Genomic DNA, 21,009 nt, shown 5'->3' with positions numbered 1-21,009 from the left:
TTCGAGCTTTGGTTCGATGAGCGCCCATACTGCCCGTCCATCGTATGGAAACATCATGAACAGTCCGTCCACTTCGGCTCCTACCCAGCAGAGCTATCCCACCGCCTCAGCACAGTATGCTGTCCGTTCGCCAACACAAGGCTATCCTATGGCCGGTCCCTCGACAAGTGCAATCGCTCACTCTCCTCACAGCAACGTTAAGAGTCCGCTCGCGGCCACCAACGGCGGGGTGTCGTCGGCGGATCCCAATGCGCATCTTGCTTACCGACCGAGCACGTATCCCGTGCAAGCACCGCAGCCGCCTCATCCGGGCGCGGAAGGCCTTGGCATCGCTGGCGCCATGAACTACCCACAACAACCAGTAACACAGGGTTATCACAACTACGGCCCAACTGGCCAAACGTTCCGCGGCGTCGGTGAGCCGCTGCCAGCCAATGGAGCACATCAGTATGCCCACTAGGATAAGGTATGGAGTGGGCCAGGCCCTGAACTTACGGAGGAGATCCTCTCGCAGACAAAATCTGGACTCCGCGAGGTGATAGTGTCACCAAAAACGCGCCAAGATGTTAAAGAGGTGGCCTTGTCAAATGACTGTGGCCGAGAAAAAGGCATATGCGGCCACTGGCAAGGCAACGCAGCGTGGCCAGAAGGCGGCACAGCCGCCCATGCACGAAGCGACAGAACCGGATCCAGCAGAGTCAACTATGTGGAGAGCATGCACAGTCATGCAGTAAGACGCACGGAAGCGAGCGTGAGCTGTGGCAATAGCTCGAGATTGGAGGGCAAGCTGCACGCGCTTGGTCGCGCGCTTTTTCTTTTGCAATGAGCGATGAGCAACGTGTATACTTGGGGGCTTGTTCTGGTAACTTTATCTGTATACGCAGTAATTGTAGTGTGTCCACGCAGATCGTGCTTCGCAGCGCATGTGCTGCTTGCGGTACGTCTGTGAAGATACGTGTATGATACATATTGTCACTCCATACGCTGCCAATCCGACACATGCCTGGGTTGCAAAACATCCACTTCTACCTCGATTCCGCTCGATACGGGACCTTGGAAAGTTGATCCATTGATTCAAACTGCGGAGAGCACTAAAACTCTCCCGTCCTAATGCCTGCCGCAGATCTGTCGATCTTCAAGGCAGAGCCCGCTGTTTGGCACGATCTAGATTTGGCTCTGGCCGGGGACCTGACACATATCTTACGGGTGAAAATCTCTTTAGGGCCAGCCTCATCTGGGTGGTAGAACATGCAAGAAGCCAGTCTGGACAACAGTGACGGCCAACGCTTTCAAGCGATGATCGAAGTGTTGCTGTAGTAATGCGGCGCGGTAGTCAGCGAGGTGCAGCGGCCGCACGGTATTCCCGACTGTTTGTGGCCCTTGCAGAAATAAGCAGTGTCCTCTGGGATGATCCCTCCGTTTCTGTGGCGGTGCATATGTAAGTGCACGACAGGGATGCTTGAGCTAGACCTCAGAGCATGCGTCTCGTCAAACGGAACTGCTTTGCCAACAGTGCACACAATGGCTTGATGGAGACATGGCAAGTTCATGTGCCTGCAAGGCTACGCTTATACCGAGGAATGTGACAAGTTCCGTATCTTCATTTCCTTGTCTCCGAGCCACAACGTCATTCGCCATCGCCCATGTATGGTCTAGGGGGCTTGCTCCTCGACGTCTTCAGCTTGGCAGAGCACAAGGGAACAACATCAGGTGAGCAGACCAGAGGACTACTGCAGGATGGGTATTGATGACTCGTAGGTTGACCTCGTTGCCTATTGTCGATCAGCGACGCAGATTCGCCGATAGGCCTCGCAAGACGGATAATGGACCAGAAAAGGCAGGTACTTCTGCGTAGCACCGCTCCAGTTCCACTTACCCAAGCTATTGCTGCATCTCTGGGCTAGACTCCACGGCGCCTGGGCCTTCTTTGTCTCAGAGCGCGAGCCATACAATCGCAAAGGCATACCATGTTTAGCTTGCCGTCCGCACACCTCTCTCGACGCCGTTAGCTGTGGAGATGAGGACCGGGCGTTGGAGCCGAAACCTTCTTCACCACAACCACATGCACTGTCTCTACCTTGTCTGTGGCTAGCTGGACAACATCGCACGTGACAGCGTTCGAGTGTATCGATCGTAGCTGACACGTGCAAATATCAGCAGAAACCGGCACCATTAGTCCAGCAGATTCAAGAAGTTCGGGAGAACACGAAGATTGTCCGCGACAAAGTTCGATCCTCGCTGTCGAAATTGACACCATACGAGAACATCTACAACCTGCCGAATTTCCTAACAGTCTCCCGCTTGATCGCTGCTCCAGTAACAGCGTACTTGCTAGTACATGACCACTTCAAGGCAGCCCTGGCATTGTTCGCCTATGCCGGAATTACGGATCTGGTCGATGGCTGGCTGGCGCGGAGATGGAAGCTCCAGACCGTCGCCGGTAGTGTGATCGACCCTATGGCCGACAAGGCGCTCATGATCATCCTGACCGTGACGCTTGCGGTCAAAGGTGCCCTCCCGCTTTACCTTGCAACGCTGATTCTGGGTCGGGATGCCTCTCTCGCCATCGCTGCCGTCTACTACCGGTACGCTTCCTTGCCGGCACCGAAGACGTTCTTCCGGTACTGGGACTTTTCGTTGCCGTCGGCCGAAGTCCATCCGACAACAGTGTCCAAGTACAACACCTTCCTGCAGCTGATGTTGATCGGCTCGACGCTGACTCTGCCGGTCATTACGAGCGGAGCTTATGGGCCAGCGGTGCTGCAGTGGGCTGGACTTCACAGCGGCCTTCTGCACCAAGCCATGATGTACTTTCAGTGGCTCGTGGCCGCTACGACGACTTGGAGCGGGCTCAGCTACTCGTATCTGAAGGGAGCTGTCACCATCCTCGGCGAAAACGAAGATCTGAAGGCGAAGCAGGGCGCTCGCGGGAGAGCAATCATTGGTGTAACATTCGGTAGCGTGGTAGTCGCCGCGGTCTACCTTGCCTTCACTGTGGACGAGAAGAAAGAAGCAATCGGCGATGAAGATCTGCAGCAGACTTGGGCGACGTAAGATTAGCACTCAGTTCTAGCGGTTATATTCTGCGAATGACGCAAAAGATACCGTATGCCACCAAAAGGCTGCATTCATATCGTCGTTGTCGCAGTATGCTAGATGATCGGGCCTTCTGTCACCCGCAACAACCCCCCGGTATAGTTACCCGCAACCTCACGTCTCACCATCCACAACAGCAAGCCTCTGCTGCACGGTCTTGGCCTTCTTGCTGAGACCCTTCTTTCTCTTCGCCGGCGGCCCATCCATATTCGACACCGGCGTAGCAGCGCCTGACGGTTCATGCGACGCGCCGTCCTCAAACTTCCCTTCGCCTGCACAGTATGTCAGCACAGTCACACTTCCACAACCTTCCCAAGCGCTTGCAAACATACCTTCATGATACATATCATCCATACTAACCTCCTTCTTCGCCGCAGCAGCCTTCCTCTTCCGCTTCCCTCCCGCCTTAGCCTCCTCATCCAGAACCTCCGCCTCGCGCCTCTCGATCGCCGCAGCCTGATCGTCATCCGCAAGCCACATAGCCATCTCCTTCGTGCGGTTCATTTCACGACTCCGATTGTTAAAGTCAACGACCTTGTCACCGCCCGCTTGCCCAGAGATGACAACACGCTGCACCTCTTCCTTCTGCAGCGCGCGCTTACGGATGCGCTCCTCGATCGTGTTGCGCGTGATGAGGCGGTAGACCGTAACCTGCCTCGTCTGACCGAGACGATGCGCGCGGTCCATGGCTTGACTATCAATCGTCGGGTTCCAGTCCGAGTCGTAGAAGATGACGGTATCGGCGCTGGTGAGGTTGATGCCGAGACCGCCGGCGCGGGTGGATAGCAAGAAGACGAAGATATCTGGACTGGACTGGAAGGCCGCAACGGTGTCTCGTCGATCCTCAAGCTTGGTTGAGCCGTCCAGCCGGCAGTATTTGTAGTTGCGGTAGGTCAGGTACTCCTCCATCAGGTCAATCATGCGCGTCATCTGGAAGTAGAGCAACACGCGGTGTCCTCCCTCCTTCAGCTCGCGCAGTAGTCTGTCCAGGCGCGCAAGCTTACCAGAGTCCGTGACGAAGCGACGCATGCTGGGTACTTGGATCTTTGTAAAGCGCTGCTTCTGGCTTTCTGGCGCTGGTAGCAGGTTCGTCACCGGCCACTTCGAAGGTGAGATCTTGCGCTCGAGCAACGCTGTTTCAGTGTTAATACTGATCGGATATAGCGCTCTGCGCACCGGGACATTGAAGAACGTCGTCTCCTTCTCCACCAATGCGTTCTGGCTTGGGCACACCAGCTCGATCGGAGGCGCAGACGCAGCAGGCATATAGCACGCCTCAATGACGCCGTAGCCCTTCTCTGCCACAGCTTGCTGCGAGATATTCATCAGCTGACGCAAGTGCCCTTGCGCCGTGACCTCAGCGAGCGGCCTCCGATCATTGCGTGACACGATATTGAGCATGGAGTTGACTCGCGTGAACCCAGCATTCTCCTGCTCGTCGTTGTCGTCATCGTAAGCCACCCTCAAGCGACCAAGGCGACTTTGTCGGTCATCCTTCGCCAAGTCAACAGCACGCGCAACGAGCGTCTTGCGTGCCACGTTCGCTACTTCAGTCGCAGACTGATCCACGAACCGCAACCACGAGAACGCGCCCCTGCGTTGCTCACCGTCGCGGATATTTCGCTCATCCCACACATTCAGATCGGTACTCAACACTCTCCGCCTCCAGCCAGCCTCCACATTCTCAGGCCCAGCGATGTCCAGCCTGCCGGCCGCGTCGCCAAGCATGCCCGGCAACCAGTACTCGATCGGGTTCCTAACCGAATACGCGACCTGCACAAAGTGCCCCTCCCGCATGAAACTAGCCGTCTCGGCGTAAGAGGACATGGACATCGGACTCACGATCTCAGCACGCTCGAACAGATCCGGGTGGTTGCAGACCTTGCGGAACTGCATCACCAGGTTCATCAAGGTCGCCGTGTCCTGATCATCGCCCACCGCGGCCCGTTCGATAAGATCCAGAATGCTGATCTTGTTGCGCAAGTTCGAGTAGTACGCTCGCTGTCGGTACGTCAAATCGCAGAACACGTCCTCCTCGATCTTGTCGCCCAGCTCCTTCTGTACATGCTTCTTCACGCGGCGAAGCATGAAAGGCTTGAGGATCATGTGCAAGCGTCTCAGCTGGTCCTCGTTCAGCTTCGTGTTCGATTGTGCGTGGTTCTCAATGTCCTTCGAGAACCATTCGGAGAATTCGTCGTGGTTGTCGAACAGGCTAGGCATGATGAAGTGCAGTAGCGCCCACAACTCTTGCATATTGTTCTGGATCGGCGTGCCAGTCAGCAGCAAGCGGTTACGGCAATGGAAGCCGAGCAGAGACTTCCAGCGTGACGATTGCGATGACTTGATCGCTTGCGCCTCGTCCAGGATCATATACTGCCACTTCACCTTCTGGAAGTACGCCGCGTCTTGCACAACCAGCTGGTACGACGTGACGAGCACATGAAACTGCGACTCGCGGTTGTAGGTGATATGCTTGCGATCCCAGAACTTGCGCAGCACCTTCCTGTCCTTGGCCGCACCCCAGTACGGCAGCACTTTGATGCTAGGCACGAATCTCGTAATCTCCTGCTGCCAGTTGTGCAGCGTACTCGCTGGCGCGATGACGAGGAAAGGTCCCCAGATGTCGTGGACTTCAGCCAGATACGCCATGACGGAGATCGACTGCACGGTTTTCCCCAGCCCCATCTCGTCGGCCAGAATGCCGTTGATGCCTTGCTCGTAGAGGTTGACGAGCCAGTTGAGACCCTTCAATTGATACTCCTTGAGCTGACAGGTAAGCATCTTCGGCTGCGCAACGTCCATCGACTGCAGCGAGGTCGGGTTCTGGAAGTTCATCTCGCCTTCATCGAAGCTCGCCTGCGCGCCCGAGAGCTCGCCTTCGCCCGCGGCAGCAGCTTGCCGGTCAAAGGCACGGGCACGATCCTGCGCCTCCTGGACGGCATGCTGGGCGTTTGCCATAGCGGCTTCCCGCAATGCCGTCTCATCCTCAGCATCAAAGTCGAGATCATCAAAGTTCGTGACCTTCGTCCCCAGTTTCGCAACGGTGTTCGGCAAATCGACCGTATGCTCTTTGTCGTCATTTCGGATCGTCTGCCCGCTGGTTTGTAGGTCGCCTTCGGCCCCAGCCCGCTCAATCTCATCAGTCTTCACCTTCTTGCCGATGAAATGGCTGTACAACTCGGTCTGCGAGATCAAGAAATTCAACTTCCTCTTCTGCCGGTTAGCTTCACGATCCGCTTCCGCCTTCTTCGCCTTATCCAGCTCAGCCTTCTCCGCAACCTTCCTGCCCTCACGCTCGTCACGCTCATTGCGTTTCCAGAAGCCCAGCATCTCTCTCATCGCTCGCTTGGCACGAGCCGCAACATCCTTGGTCGACTTGTTGGTGCGCAATTGCCACCGGCGAGCCTCCTTCGCCGCCAACTGTGCAGTCTTGCGCGCATTCGACTGCTTCGTGTCGATGCCGTTATTCCTGATGCGCACGACCTTTGGCACCTGCTTGGCCAAGTCACGCGATATCTGCTCGTAGATCTGGTTGTAACCCTTGCTGTCAAACTTGGCCATGCCGTTCAGACCCGCCGTCGGTTGCATGTGGAGCTCGAAGCTGCCCACTGGTGTCATGTCGCTCAAAGGCTCCGACTCCTCGCGCGTAACCAGAGGCAAGCGAGCGGCATAGCTTGCCAGCCTCTCTTCCTCCTTGGGTGCAATGAGAGGTAGATCTTGGCCCTGGTCGAGGAAGGCTTGCGCACCGGCTGCGCGAGCTTTCTCGGCTTCCTTCTGCTCCTTGCTCTTTCTAGCCCTTCCTGTGCCCGCGCCGCTACGTCCGCCTCGCTTAGCCCCGTGGCCGCCAGCGGCATACTCGGCTGCAGTTAGGTCATCCGGGGTCTGATTGTTGATGCTGCCGCCAGTGTAGAAAGACGTCATGAAGCCTCCCTCCAGCGCGACATCTTTATCCCGCCTACCGAGCTGAGCCGCTGGACTTTCGGTGCGGTACTCCTTGGTCGGCGTGATACCCTGCAATCTGCTCTGCGTATCCCTGATCTTCTTGTCAAAGCGTGCAATTTCCTTCTCCAACCGTGTCTTCTCCTCCGGATCTTGTGCAGCCGACAAGTTCTGCAAGGCCTCTTCACGTTTGACTTGCTCGTCAGCAATCGCCTTTTCTCTTCTTCTCTTCCGTTGCTGGTCCTTCTTCCGCTCCTTGTCTTCCTCAACCTCCTTCAAGCGCACCTCGTCTGCAACCTCATCTTCGTGCACTTGTAAGTACGCAGCGCGCTCCGCCTCTGCAGCTGCATTGAAATGCTCGTAGTACTTGTTGATAAGGTTCAGCCGTCTCCGCTTCCGCTTCACTTTCTCGGTGACCTCGAGTTCGAGCGTCCGCTTTCGGGAACTCCTCATGTACTCCTGCTTCTGGGTCTCCATCCAAGGGGACAGCTCTTCCACGTCCGAGAGATCCCGAGCTTGTATCTCATTCCACGCTGCTTCGGTATCGCGGACAGTCAAGCCAGGTGGGCCCGTCTGCGGAGCAATGGCGGGCTTGGCTGGTGTGTTCCGGCTGGCTGTAGCGTAAGCGGGCTCAATAGCGACCTTGTTGGGTGGTGGCGGTGCGCGAGAAGTCTCCGTTGGCTCTTGCTTGACGCGGGGCTGGAGATGTTGCGAAGTGCTCGACGTACGGCTTACTCTACGAGTCGCCGATTTCACCTCGGCCACATCAGGCGAAGTTGTTGGCTTGCTTGACTGCTTGAATGCAGGCTTCGGTGGCGCAGCGGAATCCGATAGCAGGTTCATCATTGACATGGGGTTCGAGGGCCGTGAAGAAGGCGGCGCAGCACTATCGGTACTCGGCACGTGGGAGTGCATGCTGTTGCTTCGACTTGGTTCGAAAGCTGCTACCGGCGAACGTGCGTTGCCGTTAGTTGGCGCAGGATGAGCGTGGCTGGCTATGGACGATGGTCCGTAAGTCGATGCCCTGTGATCGGCACCGTTGCCGTTCACGTATGCGGCCGGCGGTGGGAAGTGATCAAAGGTCGCTCGGCTCTGGGATGATGTGTTAGCGGTTATCTCGTGACGTGCCTTTCAAATGTCGCTCGTCATTGTGGACGTCAAGACATACCTGCATGGGCGAGCGTTCGACGTATGGCGTGCTGATGGAGGAGTCTCTGCTGCCAACCCTTGCCTCACTCGTTGGGTCATAGTAACTTGAGGACGGCCGCTGATCGCGATTAGCCATGGGTGATGGTGGGGGCGGTGGCAGCCGGGATGTATTCGGCGAAGAAGGCCCGCTGTGGAGGTGGTGGTAGTGAGCCGCGGGTGGTTGAGGACCGGTGTTGGAAGCGGAGCGTTGCCGAGAGTGGTATGCGGCATGAAGGGAAGCGTTGGCTTGATGCGGCGAAGTGGCTTGCATGATGGGTGTTCGCTGCTCGGGCGCGGAAGCCGCATGCATCACGTCCACTGTTTCACGTCTAATCGAGGTATATGGTCTTCTCTTCTAGCGCGCCAACGATTCGCTCTTCGCTCATCACGCCGTGGCAGTGAGGGTGTTCATGTGGCATGAGCAGGGCAGAGGATGTATCCTGCCAGCGGTCGATGCAGCGATGATAGGCTTGGACAGCCAAGGGATCACCGTGGACGTGGGCAGCAGTGCCCCTTGTTCCCAGGCGCGTATGCCACTTAAAGCACAGAGAGATCTACCCTCCAAATGCCTTGATGGCGCGCTTCACACGACAACGATGTGGTTGATGGTATACGGCACATCTGGAGGAGGGAGAGATGGATCACAAAGACATAAGCGTAACGACTCGGAACGGCGGCTTGGTTCGGCGGGCAAAGCTTGCTCACTTATGCGCTGCTTTGACTCGTCTCCCTCCCATCGACGTACGTCTGTCAATCAACGCACGCTATATACGCGACGTGTTCAAGTAACTGCGCACTAATCGCGGTCTGGTTTGGTTAAGGCATTTTCATTGAGCATTAAAGAGACGAAAGGATTGTAGAACGTGATAGCGATTGCTTGGGTGGGCGATGGGGCTGATGCCTTCACTGGATCGGCTACTCCGCCGCCGCTTGCATTGTTCTTTCGACGAGATGGCACCTCGCCGTGCACAGACCCCGGCATGCCGCATGCTTCATAGTGTCAGAAGTCCTGGGAGTGCCACACTTGGCTTGACATAAGGTACAGCAAGCGAGGAAGCATGTGATTGAACTTTTCTTGCGATGCAATGCGTAGTATTGACTAAATTCAATCAATTGTACGGCATTGCACACGATGGCCGCGGTATATCGCTCGTTGTCGAAGAGCAAGGCGAACGGGCAGACGCAAGAACACAATGGAGACGACCGGCCAAGGAATAGACAGAGAGTGCTCATGCTCACGTCTAGAGGCGTGACACATCGGTATGCACATGCCTTCAGCAGCACAACTCGCAACACAGACTGACCGTTGTATAGCAACCGCCACCTCCTAGCAGACCTCTACTCCCTCCTGCCCCACAGCCGCAAAGACGCCAAACTCGACTCCAAGAAGAACCTCGCCGAACTCAATGAGCTCGCCGACCTGCACAACTGCAACAACATCCTCTTCTTCGAAGCGCGCAAAGCCAAAGACCTCTACCTGTGGCTCTCCAAACCTCCCAACGGCCCCACCGTCAAATTCCACTGCCAGAACGTGCACACGATGGAAGAGCTCAACTTCACCGGCAACTGCCTCAAGGGATCCCGACCTATCCTGTCTTTCGACGCGAGTTTCGACAAACAAGCGCATCTCCGTGTTGTCAAAGAGCTGCTGACGCATACCTTTGGCGTGCCGCAGGCGAGTAGGAAGGTGAAACCGTTCGTTGATCATGTTACGGGGTTCACGATAGCGGGGAACAAGATTTGGATACGGAATTACCAGATTGCGGAGACGGAGCAAGCGAAGGGCAAGAAGCCCGGTGATCAGGAGAACCAGGAGCCACCAGCGGCTGTCTCGGCGCCGAAGGAAGGTAAAGGCGACACGACCGTCTCTCTAGTTGAGATCGGGCCTCGCTTCGTGCTCACGCCGATTGTGGTGCTGGAGGGTAGCTTTGGCGGGCCGGTGATATATGAGAATAGAGAGTTTGTCAGTCCGAATCAAGTCCGGGCAGATCTGCGGAGGACGAAGGCGGGGAGGTATAATAAGCGGGCGGAGGGGACGTTGGAGCGGAAGGTGAAAAGACGTGATCTGGGTTTGAGGACGGGCGAGGGGAGGAGGGAGATTGATGAGCTTGATGAGCGGGTGCTGTTTGCTTGAGGGTTAAATGGTGTGGTCGTAGGCCAATATGTTGATACGGTATAGCGTGGCGTTGGTGGTAGTGTGAAAAAGATACCCATATCAAGCGCAGAGTGCGAGGTCAGTATATGGAACGAAGCGTCGAACCGTCATGAGACCACTGTAAAGCATGCTCTCGACCGAACAATTCCGCGCTATGGCTCGATCAGATGAAAGTGGTCGCCAAATGCAGTTGTCGGACTTGAGCAGTGTTGCGCGTGCTATATGGCTTTAGCGCAACTCAGCGCTTTCTCTGGCATTGAGGACATGGCAGCAAGCCGTACGCTGAAACGGCGTGATCATGATGTCGCCTCCGGAACGCCGTACCCGTTTCAAGGTATGCACATTCGCCCCTTCCTCCTGTCACCCACGCCTCCGGACTGTCGCTACACCACTCATATCGAGCTTGGGTAGAGCATTATCCGCACCATAGCGCCGAAAGACTTCGCAGGTAGGTTGTGCCTAAACTGTGCCCTTACGACGCCCGAGTTGCCTGTCAATGCACGTTAGCACTTCTACGCCGATCCCTTCCCATGACCACGTTCGAGCCTGACACACCATGTGATCTCGTCACCTTGCCCCAAATGACTCTGATCTTCGTCCCCCGAATCTCCTTCTTGCCCCGGTACACAAACGCGACCTTCTTGCCGAAGTAGAACGATGCGGCTGTCGGGTCGTCCACGCCTTCGATCTTGATGAGGGAGGTGTTGGGGTTCGATGTCCGCTTACCCCGCTGGTGGCAGAGGTGTCGCCCTCTACAGACAAAGCACTCTGTTAGCCCTGTGCAATATATACCCGGTTTGCCATTGCTGTTGCCGCGAGAGCGGGCTGGCGGTGCGGTTGTTGGACTCACTTGACGTAAAGTCTGTGTCCTGACCCTGCCTTCTCGCTACCCATTGTGACTGGGAAATGTAATTGTCTTGGGGTGTGCACCGGTGTTGGTCGATTGAGCCGACAGAGTGGTGGTCGCCGATGTATTCTATACCATCACCGAAGTGGAGCGCAAATTGCGGGAAGCGTGTGTGCCAAGCTTTGACGGCCTAAGGCGGCTACTCGAGTTTTGGTGCCTTAGGACCACACGCAGCCCGACTCGACCAAGATTAGCCGGCGATTCCGCACGACTATCGATCTGGTAGGTGTACATGTAGGTTGACCATCTTTAGCATCACGACTTCGACATTGCACAGGGACTCCTGATAAGGGGCCGATGGTAGTGGCAGCATCTGCTTGCCATTTATCCCGGTGTCGCTACTGCCAGTTTCCTGCAAGGGGCAACAAGGCGCTGGCAGGGCTGCTCGAGCAATTACACCGCTCAGTGTGAATTTTACCGTTGGAGAAGAAGCAGATACAATGTGCCGGTAGTGATGCTGACTGATCCGTTGGTCATGTCGGTCATGCTATCGTTGCGCCTCGTACTGAGCAGATAACAGTAATCCGTGAAAGGCGTTCCCTGCACAGCTCCACTGCTCGTCTCGTTGATACGATTGTTCTGTACTGTCTCCCCTCGTTACTATCGTTGCAAGTCAAACGTGACGTTTGGAGGGGTCCAGTGCGACAAGAAGCTCGAGGGGCTGTCGGCTGGAGAGGAATCGTCTCCGAGCTCTCAACAATTTGTGGAAAGTCAAACAACTCGCGCTGTGGACATCATAACAACACTCTCACACTCCGTCCACACTGCACCGTCTTCTATCCAGATCAGTACGAACTCCTACATCACCATGCCGGGTACCGACACGATCATCCACCCGGATGTCGAGGCCACTGCCGGGTAAGTCACCGTCAATGCTCTCACGCACTGCATGAAACATTACTGGCTTCAATGACGATAATCTTAACTGTATAATGCTCTATCCCAACGAGTGATTCAATGACCTCAAACAGTCCCAACAGTCTGACACTGCGCCCTGCACGCTCCTCTGCCACAGATAATACTTGCCGTACAGTCCGCTTGCTAATGCCAGCCACTTGATAGCACGATCGAACTGAAGGATAACACCGTAATCGTCGTGCTCGGCGCATCCGGTGATCTTGCCAAAAAGAAGACCTTCCCAGCACTCTTCGGCCTCTTCAGAAATGGCTTCCTACCCAAGGATGTCAAGATCATCGGCTACGCCCGGACGAAGATGGACCACGAGGAGTTTCTCAAGCGGGTAAAGAGCTACATCAAGACGCCCACAAAGGACATTGAGCAGCAATTAGAAAAGTTCTGCAGCTTCTGCACGTACATTAGCGGACAGTATGACAAGGACGAGAGCTTCAAGGAGCTGGAGAAGCACATGCAGGAGCTCGAGCAGGGCCAGAAGGAGACCAACCGGATCTTCTACATGGCACTCCCACCATCAGTCTTCATTCCCGTTTCGGAACATCTCAAGAAGTGCAACTACCCCAAGACGGGTATTGCCCGGGTCATCATTGAGAAGCCGTTCGGCAAGGACCTTCAATCGTCGCGCGAGCTTGACCGTGCGCTACGTCCCAACTGGAAGGAAGAGGAGATCTTCCGTATCGACCACTATCTCGGCAAGGAGATGGTGAAAAACATCCTCATCCTACGGTTCGGTAACGAGTTCTTCGGCGCTACATGGAACCGCAACCACATCGACAACGTGCAGATCACCTTCAAGGAGCCGTTCGGCACGGAGGGTCGTGGTGGCTACTTCGACGAGTTCGGCATCATCCGCGATGTCATGCAGAACCATCTCCTGCAAGTTCTCACCCTGCTCGCCATGGAACGGCCCATCTCCTTCTCCGCCGAAGACATTCGTGACGAGAAGGTGCGCGTGTTACGCGGCATGCCACACATCGAGCCCAAGAATGTCATCATCGGGCAGTACGAGAAGTCGCTTGACGGTACGAAGCCTGGCTATAAGGAGGACGACACCGTACCGAAGGAGTCGCGGTGCCCAACCTTCGCGAGTATGGTGGCATACATCAAGAATGAGCGCTGGGACGGTGTGCCTTTCATTCTGAAGGCCGGCAAGGCGCTTAACGAGCAGAAGACGGAAGTGCGCATTCAGTATAAGGACGTCACGAGCGGTATCTTCAAGGACATCCCGAGGAACGAGCTTGTCATTCGTGTGCAGCCGAACGAGAGTGTGTACATCAAGATGAACTCGAAGTTGCCGGGTCTGAGCATGCAGACGGTGGTCACGGAGTTGGATCTTACGTATCGGAGACGCTTCTCCGACTTGAAGATTCCGGAGGCGTATGAGAGCTTGATCTTGGATGCGCTCAAGGGTGACCACAGCAACTTTGTGAGAGATGATGAGCTGGACGCAAGCTGGAGGATCTTCACGCCGCTCTTGCACTACCTTGACGACAACTCTGAGATTGTTCCCATGGGCTATCCTTATGGTAAGTCCTAGTCGTAACTTCGTTTGAATAGTGCTAACAGATGAATGCAGGCTCTCGCGGTCCCGCTGTCCTCGACGACTTTACCGCCTCGTACGGCTACAAGTTCTCAGATGCCGCAGGCTACCAATGGCCGCAGACCTCGACAAACGTACTACAGTCTGAGCAGCCCAACAAGTTGTAGATGGATCTCGAGCAGCGCAGAGACCGTGCACCGTGCAGTCTGGAAGCGTTTACGGGTCTCATCGAGGACTGTGAACTGCCTGCTGTACAGTGCGGAAACGGCAGGATGTTGAGCACGAGGTTGAAAGCACAACGACATGCTGTTGATGATAGCAAGATATAGGCTCGGAACGAAGCTAGAAGGCTTGAGTGCCGGTATATAGATCGTTAGCATCTGAAATATTGTGCCGATGTAGTGGTCCAAGCTTTGTGCCTGCTCGTGTGCCCTTGCTCGACTTCGTCTATCAGCCAGCCACACCTGTGCGCCATTGACTCCTGCCCACTCTCCACATTGACCTATAAGGCGTTTCACGGTGTGCGCTAGGAAAGGATGCGAGACTCGTGTTACGGTATCACTTATCAGTACGGAGACTTGTGACGGTGAAAGCGCGTCGTCAGCCCTACCGGCACCAATGTCTCGCTAATGCGCACTTGATCGCAACAACTTTTTCACCTTCTACATCGCTTCGCAATGGCCGTCGGCCCGACCTCGTGGGTCGGGCACCCGCGCATCAAGGGCAGTAATGAAGTGATGCAAATGGCACTCCTAACCACAGCCGGCATAGGACTCTCCTTCTGCTGGGGCACTGAAATGACATATGCGACTCCCTACCTCCTCTCCCTCGGGCTCAGCAAGACCGGACTCTCTCTCGTATGGGTAGCTGGACCGCTTTCCGGGCTCGTGATGCAGCCCATCATCGGCATGATCAGTGACAAGAGCACGTCGCAGTTTGGCAGACGTAGACCTTTTATGTTGGCTGGAGCGCTGGCGGTGGTGGTGTGTATGATGGTGCTGGGGTGGACGAAGGAGCTTGTGGCGTGGTTTGTGCAGGATGTGGAGGGTGTACGGTATCGCGCGACAGCTCGTGGTACTGGAGGTCGAGGCTGACGTGGTTTGCACAGAGGCGACGCATCTCCATATGGGTCGCCGTAGTCGACATCTATGTGCTTGACTTTGTCATCAATATCTGTAAGTCGGCTTGGTGCGTGCTTGTGACGTAAGCTGATGGTTGCAGCGCAATCAACTTGCAGAGCGCTTGTCGTGGATGCTTTGCCCGTCGAGAAGCAGCAGCTCGGGTCCGCTTGGGGTACGTATGATTCTCCACTCGAAGACGTATGGGTTGTTGCTCATCCTATTCAGCCAGCAGGATGGGTGGGCTTGGTAACATGCTCGTCTACGCTATCGGCGCGCTGGATTTGAATGCGCTCTTCGGGAACTTCCTGGGCGATACTCAGTTCAAGAAGGTCTGTGCCATAGCAGCATTCGCCATGATCGTCGCACAAGGCACCACATGCTGGGCTGTCACGGAACGGGTCCTGGTTGCCGACGTGTAAGTCATCCTTTTTCATCCCACATCTAATGAGTTGTGCGCTAATGCAACAGCAGTAAGGACGTCAGCAAAGGCGAGAGTTTATTCTCCGTATTGAAACAGATATACATGACGACACTAAATTTACCAGACCGAATACGCGCCATCTGCATGGTGCAGTTCTGGTCGTGGATCGGCTGGTTTCCCTTCCTCTTCTATGGAAGCACATGGGTCGGCGAGATCTACTTGCGCAATCAAGCACCCACTTCAGAGAGTGACGCTTTGACAGACGTAGGTCGAATAGGCAGTGTTGCCTACATCGTCTTCGCAATCATCAGCTTTGCGGCCTCGATTGTCTTACCATGGCTCGTACGAAGTCCCGAGGACGACGAAAGCCCCAGGTACACACCTCGCCCGCCCGAAGGTCTCGGGTCCATGCTTGCAAACATGAAGGTTGCCAAGCCAACTCTACTGACCACTTGGATGCTGGCCAATGTGATGTTCTTCACAGCCATGATTTTCGCACCATTTGTGCGCTCTGCCGGCTTCGCTACCGTAGTCATAGCACTATGCGGTATCCCGTGGGCGATCGCAGGATGGGCGCCTGGCACGTTCCTGGGGGTCGAGGTCAACAAGATGAGCTCAACAATACCTCTCGCCAACGGCCTGCGTGGCGCGTACAGACGACCGTCGAATGGATCGATTGAGCTGGAAAGCCGAGTGTCGTCACATTCGTCGCAGTCGTCGTCACACTCTTCACAACACTCATCACCGCGCACCTTGCACTTGAGGCATGATTCGAATGCGTCAAGCGCCAACAACGCATCAACGGGCGAACTCTCGGGTATCTACCTTGGTATACTCAACATCTACACGACATTACCGCAGTTCGTGGGCACGGGTATAAGCTGGGTTGTGTTCTCGATCCTAGAACCGGGGAAGAGTCCTGAGTTAGCGAAGGAGGCACATCCGGACGAACATCACTCAACAGAAGGTGTGAGCGGCATCGCCGTCTGCTTGTTCATTGGTGCAATCAGTGCGATGGGGGCTGCATGGGCGACTCGGAAGCTAAAGACATAGACATCGAAGAAATGCCTCTTGTGCATATGTGCGCCGAGATTGTGCTCTGCATTTCACTCCCGGGAAGACGGCTCCTTCCTACTCTGGGACATGCAAGATCAGATCAATATGCATCTCGTGCAGAATCGAATCACTCGTACGACATGATAAGGCACGTTTGAGCCCTCTTCGAGCGTCTGCCGGTGGCGACTCGGCCTGGTGTATTCATTAGGGGCTCGCCCTGCAGATATTGCTGTGCATTGCAGATCAGGTACGCATCAGACTTGTCGGTCTAGATGGACCCGAGTAAGACAGAGCATGCGGATGGTGTGCAGTGGTCTTTATCAGTCCGCTCGAGATCTTCGCCGGCTCCTATGCACGCTGCGTCGTGCCGGGAAGTTGCCACCATAGGAGCTCGAAATAGCTGCGGCGAGAACGGAAATGCGCAACGCGTATATGTGGGAGGTGAATTTACTGTTATAGAGAGGAAGATTGTCGTAGGTATCAGAGTATATGGCTTTCTGCCAGGTTCGTCAAGCCTCCTATATCATCGTAATCTCACGCGACAAAATGTTGGTTCGGCACAAGGTTGTCGGCTTGGTTACCAAGACCGCCCCGTTGCTCCCACGCCGCCATGAAACGCTCGGCGCATGGCACTTGCATCGGGATCGGCACTGCATTGCGTCAACTGCAGTAAACGGAGCTGGGCCAACCTTATTGCGATTCTGGAGGTGTAGCGCTCTTCAAATGCGCTTTGATATGAGCCTACTCTTACTGGGTAGCGGATACATCGACTCCACATCGTCAGCAGAAGACTTCCTCTCCTTACAGTATTCTCCCATAAGCGGTGCTGGCGCCGAGGCTCAATTATGAGTGTATTTGTACAACCACGGCCTTAGTGATTGGCTGTTATCGTGCGCTGGCAGCCAATATCAAATGCTATTAAGGCAATAAACACAATCTCTCGTGCGCGAAAGCGCTGGGGTGTATGGTCATCATGTCTTTCAGCAGCAATGACAGTTCTTGGGGAAGACGGAAGATACTTTCGGTTGGATCGAATCTGAGCAATGTCGGCGGCAACGACGATGCTGCAAACCGATCGCCGCGGACACTGAAGAAGCTCAAGCATGTACGGACAGCTAGTGCAAGGCTGTTCACTGAGGGCGGTCGTCCAGATATTGCAAGTGAAGCTGACAGTCCGAGATCTGCGACAGCGCTACCGGAATCGCCCAGAGTACCTCGAACATCACTCAGCATGCGAGGCTCTATGAGAAGACCTCCTTCCGTATTCGGGTCATTCAGATCGAACTTGCGGATGGGCAGCGATGATTCTGCATCTGCAGCATATGGCGAGCCTCTTTCAACCACCTCTTCCGAAGCACCATCCCTTGGTTGGTCTGACTGTGGGTTCGATGGAGCAACCCCTGCCAAGACCGTGGTATTGCACGGCGAGGTTCAAACCAGTGCGGGAATGTTCAGGAAGAAGAAGGAATACCTCGTGATTACGGACACTCATATTCTCCGGTTCAAGTCGCAGGTCAAGGCAGCGGACATCTTCAAGGTCATACCGCAGTCTGTTCCACGGAGTCCAACCGTCCGCCATGGCTCTATGCCCTCCATAGGCTCCCAGAGCGACCTTCAGACCCTTTCAGACTCTTCTGGTGACAAGGATGCGCGTGTGCCTCTCCGGCAGGTGGTTGCTGTGCACCCTTTGGAGGATGGCAAGCCGTACTTCGCTATCGAAGTGTGCTACCTGGACGAGGCGGCTGGGCAAGCTTCAGCATTGACATTGCAATTCAACAATCCAGAAGAGCGAGAGATGTGGCTCCGAACAATACGCGACACTGTAAGCAATCTGCGATCCCTCAGACCAGACACCATCTCCGCACATAACCTAGAGACTGTTGCACGTACCATCGAACGGGACAATGACTACGATCCTGCCAACTGCGCCATCTTCAAGGTGGTGCAGCGACAACCAGCATCGAAGTCCGGTGGCCGCTCATCTTCGGATGATCTGACAAAGGTTGCATCGACGGTGTGCTTTTTTGCCATTGGCGTGCATAAAGTGCACCTGATCCAGCTCGAAAAGCCTATAGCAAGAGCCGTAAGCCCGTCTCTAGCGCCGACCACATCTCAGGTCTCCCATGGCATTCTGACGCTCACCGGACTCAAGATCAGTGATGCCGATGACACCTTCGAGCTTACCTTCCGCAGGCCATGTCAGACACCGAAACACCTATACCTGGCTTCTGCGTCAGCATGGGAGATTGCGGCCCGCTTACATCAAGCTGAGAATTACCTTCGACCTGAATGCGGTACCCGCCTGTTCCGCTTAACTGCTCCAGCGGAGCTCGATGAAATTCTACCACCGCCAGTTGTCTCGGACGAGGAGCACTGTTGTCTGGATCGAACCTTGATTGCATATTGTGTGGCGTATGGGGTTAGTCCAAGTAATGTGCGTTACACGATCAATTACGACTGCGAAGACGCGCCACGGTTTGAGCTACTCCCACCTGATGATACTCGACGGCCGCAGTACGGTCCGATCGAGCTCCTTGCTATCCTACGAGCGTTAAGATACAATGAGAGCTTCGGCAGCATATCCTTTGCAGGCATCAATCTTGACAGTCTCAATGGATTGCATGATAACTATGGTCGCGAACATGTATGTTCGCGTACGAAGCGAGGCACACCCATCAAGCTGTCGGCGGAGGAGCTTGGCCGTTCTTGCTTGCTGATTCAAGAAGTGAGGGCATTGGCAGCCTGTAGCAAGAAGGTTCGGCGTATGGACTTCTCTGGATGCGTGACATCTAAACCAATACCATCCATCGAGTGTACTCCGGATGACGACACGCCCAAGAGGAAGGACATTGGCTGCGGCATTGTTGAGGCGCTCTTCCCGCTCTGTAAACATCAAACTACTAATGTGGACTGGATTTGCTTAAACGGGATCGAGCTGAGCGAAACCGACCTTGACTATCTAGTTGGAGCTGCCGTGGAGAAGTCTTGTCACCTTCGAGCAGTTGAGCTGAACCGCTGCGGTCTCACTGATCGGAGCATGGGCCTCATCTTGGACGCGCTACGAGCACACGACAATACACTGGAGGCAGTCGAGATTGCTGGCAATACAGCTCGAATCAACCCTGCAACTTTCGATAGTCAGGCTTCTATGTTCGGGTTCATTCGAAAGCTCAACCTGTCTTATGCATCGCTAACTTCTGGTGATGGCCCCTTCCTACAGGCGGAGACGTTTCTGCTCTGGCGCCTGCAAGAACTGCGTTTCACTGGGACTACATTGAATGCAGCCACGGTAGACGCAATCGCGACGTACTTGGCGCATCCGCAGTCGAACAGTCTCCATGAGTTATATGTGGACAATGCCTACCTGACCGGTAGCGACGTCGCAACCCTCTTGCACAGCATGTCCCGCAATCCCTTCGAAGCGAGAAACTTGCACCTCGATGTTAGCTTCAACCAGCTTAGCAGAGATCTCGAGAAGGTGACGCACGCCATCTCAAAGGGACTTGCTCCGACACATCTGAGCATGCGCGCCATCGATTGGCGGGAGGAGACCCTGTACCGCAAGATGCTCAATGCGCTTGCCGTAAACACGACCATACAGTATCTTGACATGGCGGCTGCATCTCTGCCTGGTGAGGCGGGTGACGACACATGCCGCGCTTTAGAGCGCCTCTTCACCGAGAACAATACAATGGTCGAGCTCAACATATCCGGCGAAGAATCTCGGCTGGCGACTTCACGGTTCGGCAGCGGCATCAATGAAGCTCTTATGGGACTGAAGCACAATCAGATCATGCAGGTTCTTCGCATTGAGAAGCAGAAGCTGGGTCTCCAAGGTGCTAGCACGCTTGCAGAGGTCCTCAAGGAGAATAGAACCTTGCGAGAGCTACATTGCGACAACAATGAGATTCCGCTACAAGGCTTGACTGATTTAGTCAACGCACTTGTCGATAACACCACGCTCATTTACCTGCCAGCCATGAGTGACGGTCGCGCCGCAGCTTTCAAGTCAGCCGAGCTAACGATGAAAAGCATGTCAGAGACGGATTGGCCAGTCGCAACCCGAACGCGCACGCCATCCTTCACCAAACCGCCGACACTCGGGAATCAGTCAGCCGTAAGACGAGGCCTTGCCTCGGTTCGTAGGACTGCTCAGCGCTCGGCATCCGCGTACACTCCCTCTTTTCCAGCCTTGCCATATCAACGGTCAATGCCAACAGCAGACAGCAAGCCGTCGTCGCCATTGGCATTAACGACAACACTGTCGAGGGTCCGCCAGAACTCGCAGTCCCTGTCTCCCGTCAACTCGCAGGTAGCCTTCACCCCCCAAGATATTCACACTACGCATCGTCTCCTAACTGAGCAGTGGGATCGTCAATGTTACCGCCTAGCGCAGTATCTCGATCGGAATTGGTGTCTTCTGCAAGGCATTCCAGCCAATAGGATCGAAGAAGAACAGTTCGAGCGACCGTCGTCGGTGGGCTCCATAGGCAAGCTTCTCGAGCAGATCAAGATCGACACCACGCCACGTGCCGAGAAACAATTGTACTTCGACTCGCCCCAAGAGCTTGTCTCACCACATACCGACTTTTCTGCGGGTTTACAGCCACCTGTCCTGCCTGAGATGAAGAGTCGGATGAGCTTCAAGCAGTTCATCTTCGAAAGTGAGCC

At 55.1% G+C, this 21,009-nt stretch overlaps 7 protein-coding genes across 7 annotated transcripts; 5 read left to right on the top strand and 2 right to left on the bottom strand.

Moving 5' to 3' along the window:
- Window positions 1-1,823: 1,823 nt before the first annotated feature.
- On the top strand, window positions 1,824-3,054 carry BAUCODRAFT_147478 (uncharacterized protein; the record flags this gene model as incomplete). Its single annotated transcript, XM_007677604.1, has 2 exons — window positions 1,824-1,841; window positions 2,158-3,054. 2 exons carry the CDS (start codon window positions 1,824-1,826, stop codon window positions 3,052-3,054), a joined length of 915 nt encoding a protein of 304 aa, XP_007675794.1.
- A 78-nt stretch (window positions 3,055-3,132) lies between these two features.
- Window positions 3,133-8,835, bottom strand: BAUCODRAFT_450765 (uncharacterized protein). The gene is made up of 2 exons (XM_007677603.1): window positions 8,204-8,835; window positions 3,133-8,127 (listed from the first exon to the last, which is right to left on the bottom strand). The coding sequence occupies exons 1-2, from the start codon at window positions 8,531-8,533 to the stop codon at window positions 3,211-3,213; spliced, it is 5,247 nt and encodes a 1,748-aa protein (XP_007675793.1). The 5' UTR covers window positions 8,534-8,835; the 3' UTR covers window positions 3,133-3,210.
- A 109-nt stretch (window positions 8,836-8,944) lies between these two features.
- BAUCODRAFT_450430 (uncharacterized protein) lies at window positions 8,945-10,479 on the top strand. The gene is made up of 2 exons (XM_007677602.1): window positions 8,945-9,483; window positions 9,538-10,479. The coding sequence occupies exons 1-2, from the start codon at window positions 9,356-9,358 to the stop codon at window positions 10,355-10,357; spliced, it is 948 nt and encodes a 315-aa protein (XP_007675792.1). The 5' UTR covers window positions 8,945-9,355; the 3' UTR covers window positions 10,358-10,479.
- Window positions 10,480-10,770: 291 nt separating this feature from the next.
- BAUCODRAFT_147475 (uncharacterized protein) lies at window positions 10,771-11,272 on the bottom strand (the record flags this gene model as incomplete). Its single annotated transcript, XM_007677601.1, has 3 exons — window positions 10,771-10,868; window positions 10,934-11,130; window positions 11,229-11,272. The coding sequence occupies 3 exons, from the start codon at window positions 11,270-11,272 to the stop codon at window positions 10,771-10,773; spliced, it is 339 nt and encodes a 112-aa protein (XP_007675791.1).
- Window positions 11,273-11,806: 534 nt separating this feature from the next.
- Window positions 11,807-13,995, top strand: BAUCODRAFT_450434 (uncharacterized protein). The gene is made up of 3 exons (XM_007677600.1): window positions 11,807-12,143; window positions 12,348-13,726; window positions 13,777-13,995. Exons 1-3 carry the CDS (start codon window positions 12,094-12,096, stop codon window positions 13,905-13,907), a joined length of 1,560 nt encoding a protein of 519 aa, XP_007675790.1. The 5' UTR covers window positions 11,807-12,093; the 3' UTR covers window positions 13,908-13,995.
- A 422-nt stretch (window positions 13,996-14,417) lies between these two features.
- On the top strand, window positions 14,418-16,335 carry BAUCODRAFT_23688 (uncharacterized protein; the record flags this gene model as incomplete). The annotated part of the gene is made up of 5 exons (XM_007676946.1): window positions 14,418-14,789; window positions 14,849-14,915; window positions 14,962-15,033; window positions 15,087-15,276; window positions 15,330-16,335. 5 exons carry the CDS (start codon window positions 14,418-14,420, stop codon window positions 16,333-16,335), a joined length of 1,707 nt encoding a protein of 568 aa, XP_007675136.1.
- A 1,219-nt stretch (window positions 16,336-17,554) lies between these two features.
- Window positions 17,555-20,884, top strand: BAUCODRAFT_44046 (uncharacterized protein; the record flags this gene model as incomplete). Its single annotated transcript, XM_007677147.1, has 2 exons — window positions 17,555-20,392; window positions 20,570-20,884. Coding segments are annotated over 2 exons (3,153 nt in total), but the record flags the coding sequence as incomplete, so codon positions are not given.
- Window positions 20,885-21,009: the final 125 nt, after the last annotated feature.

This window comes from Baudoinia panamericana (assembly GCF_000338955.1).
Source record: "Baudoinia panamericana UAMH 10762 unplaced genomic scaffold BAUCOscaffold_5, whole genome shotgun sequence".
Taxonomy (NCBI): domain Eukaryota; kingdom Fungi; phylum Ascomycota; class Dothideomycetes; order Mycosphaerellales; family Teratosphaeriaceae; genus Baudoinia; species Baudoinia panamericana.
The sequence above is the reverse complement of the archived record's forward strand: the minus strand, read 5'-3'. Positions and strand labels throughout refer to the sequence as shown.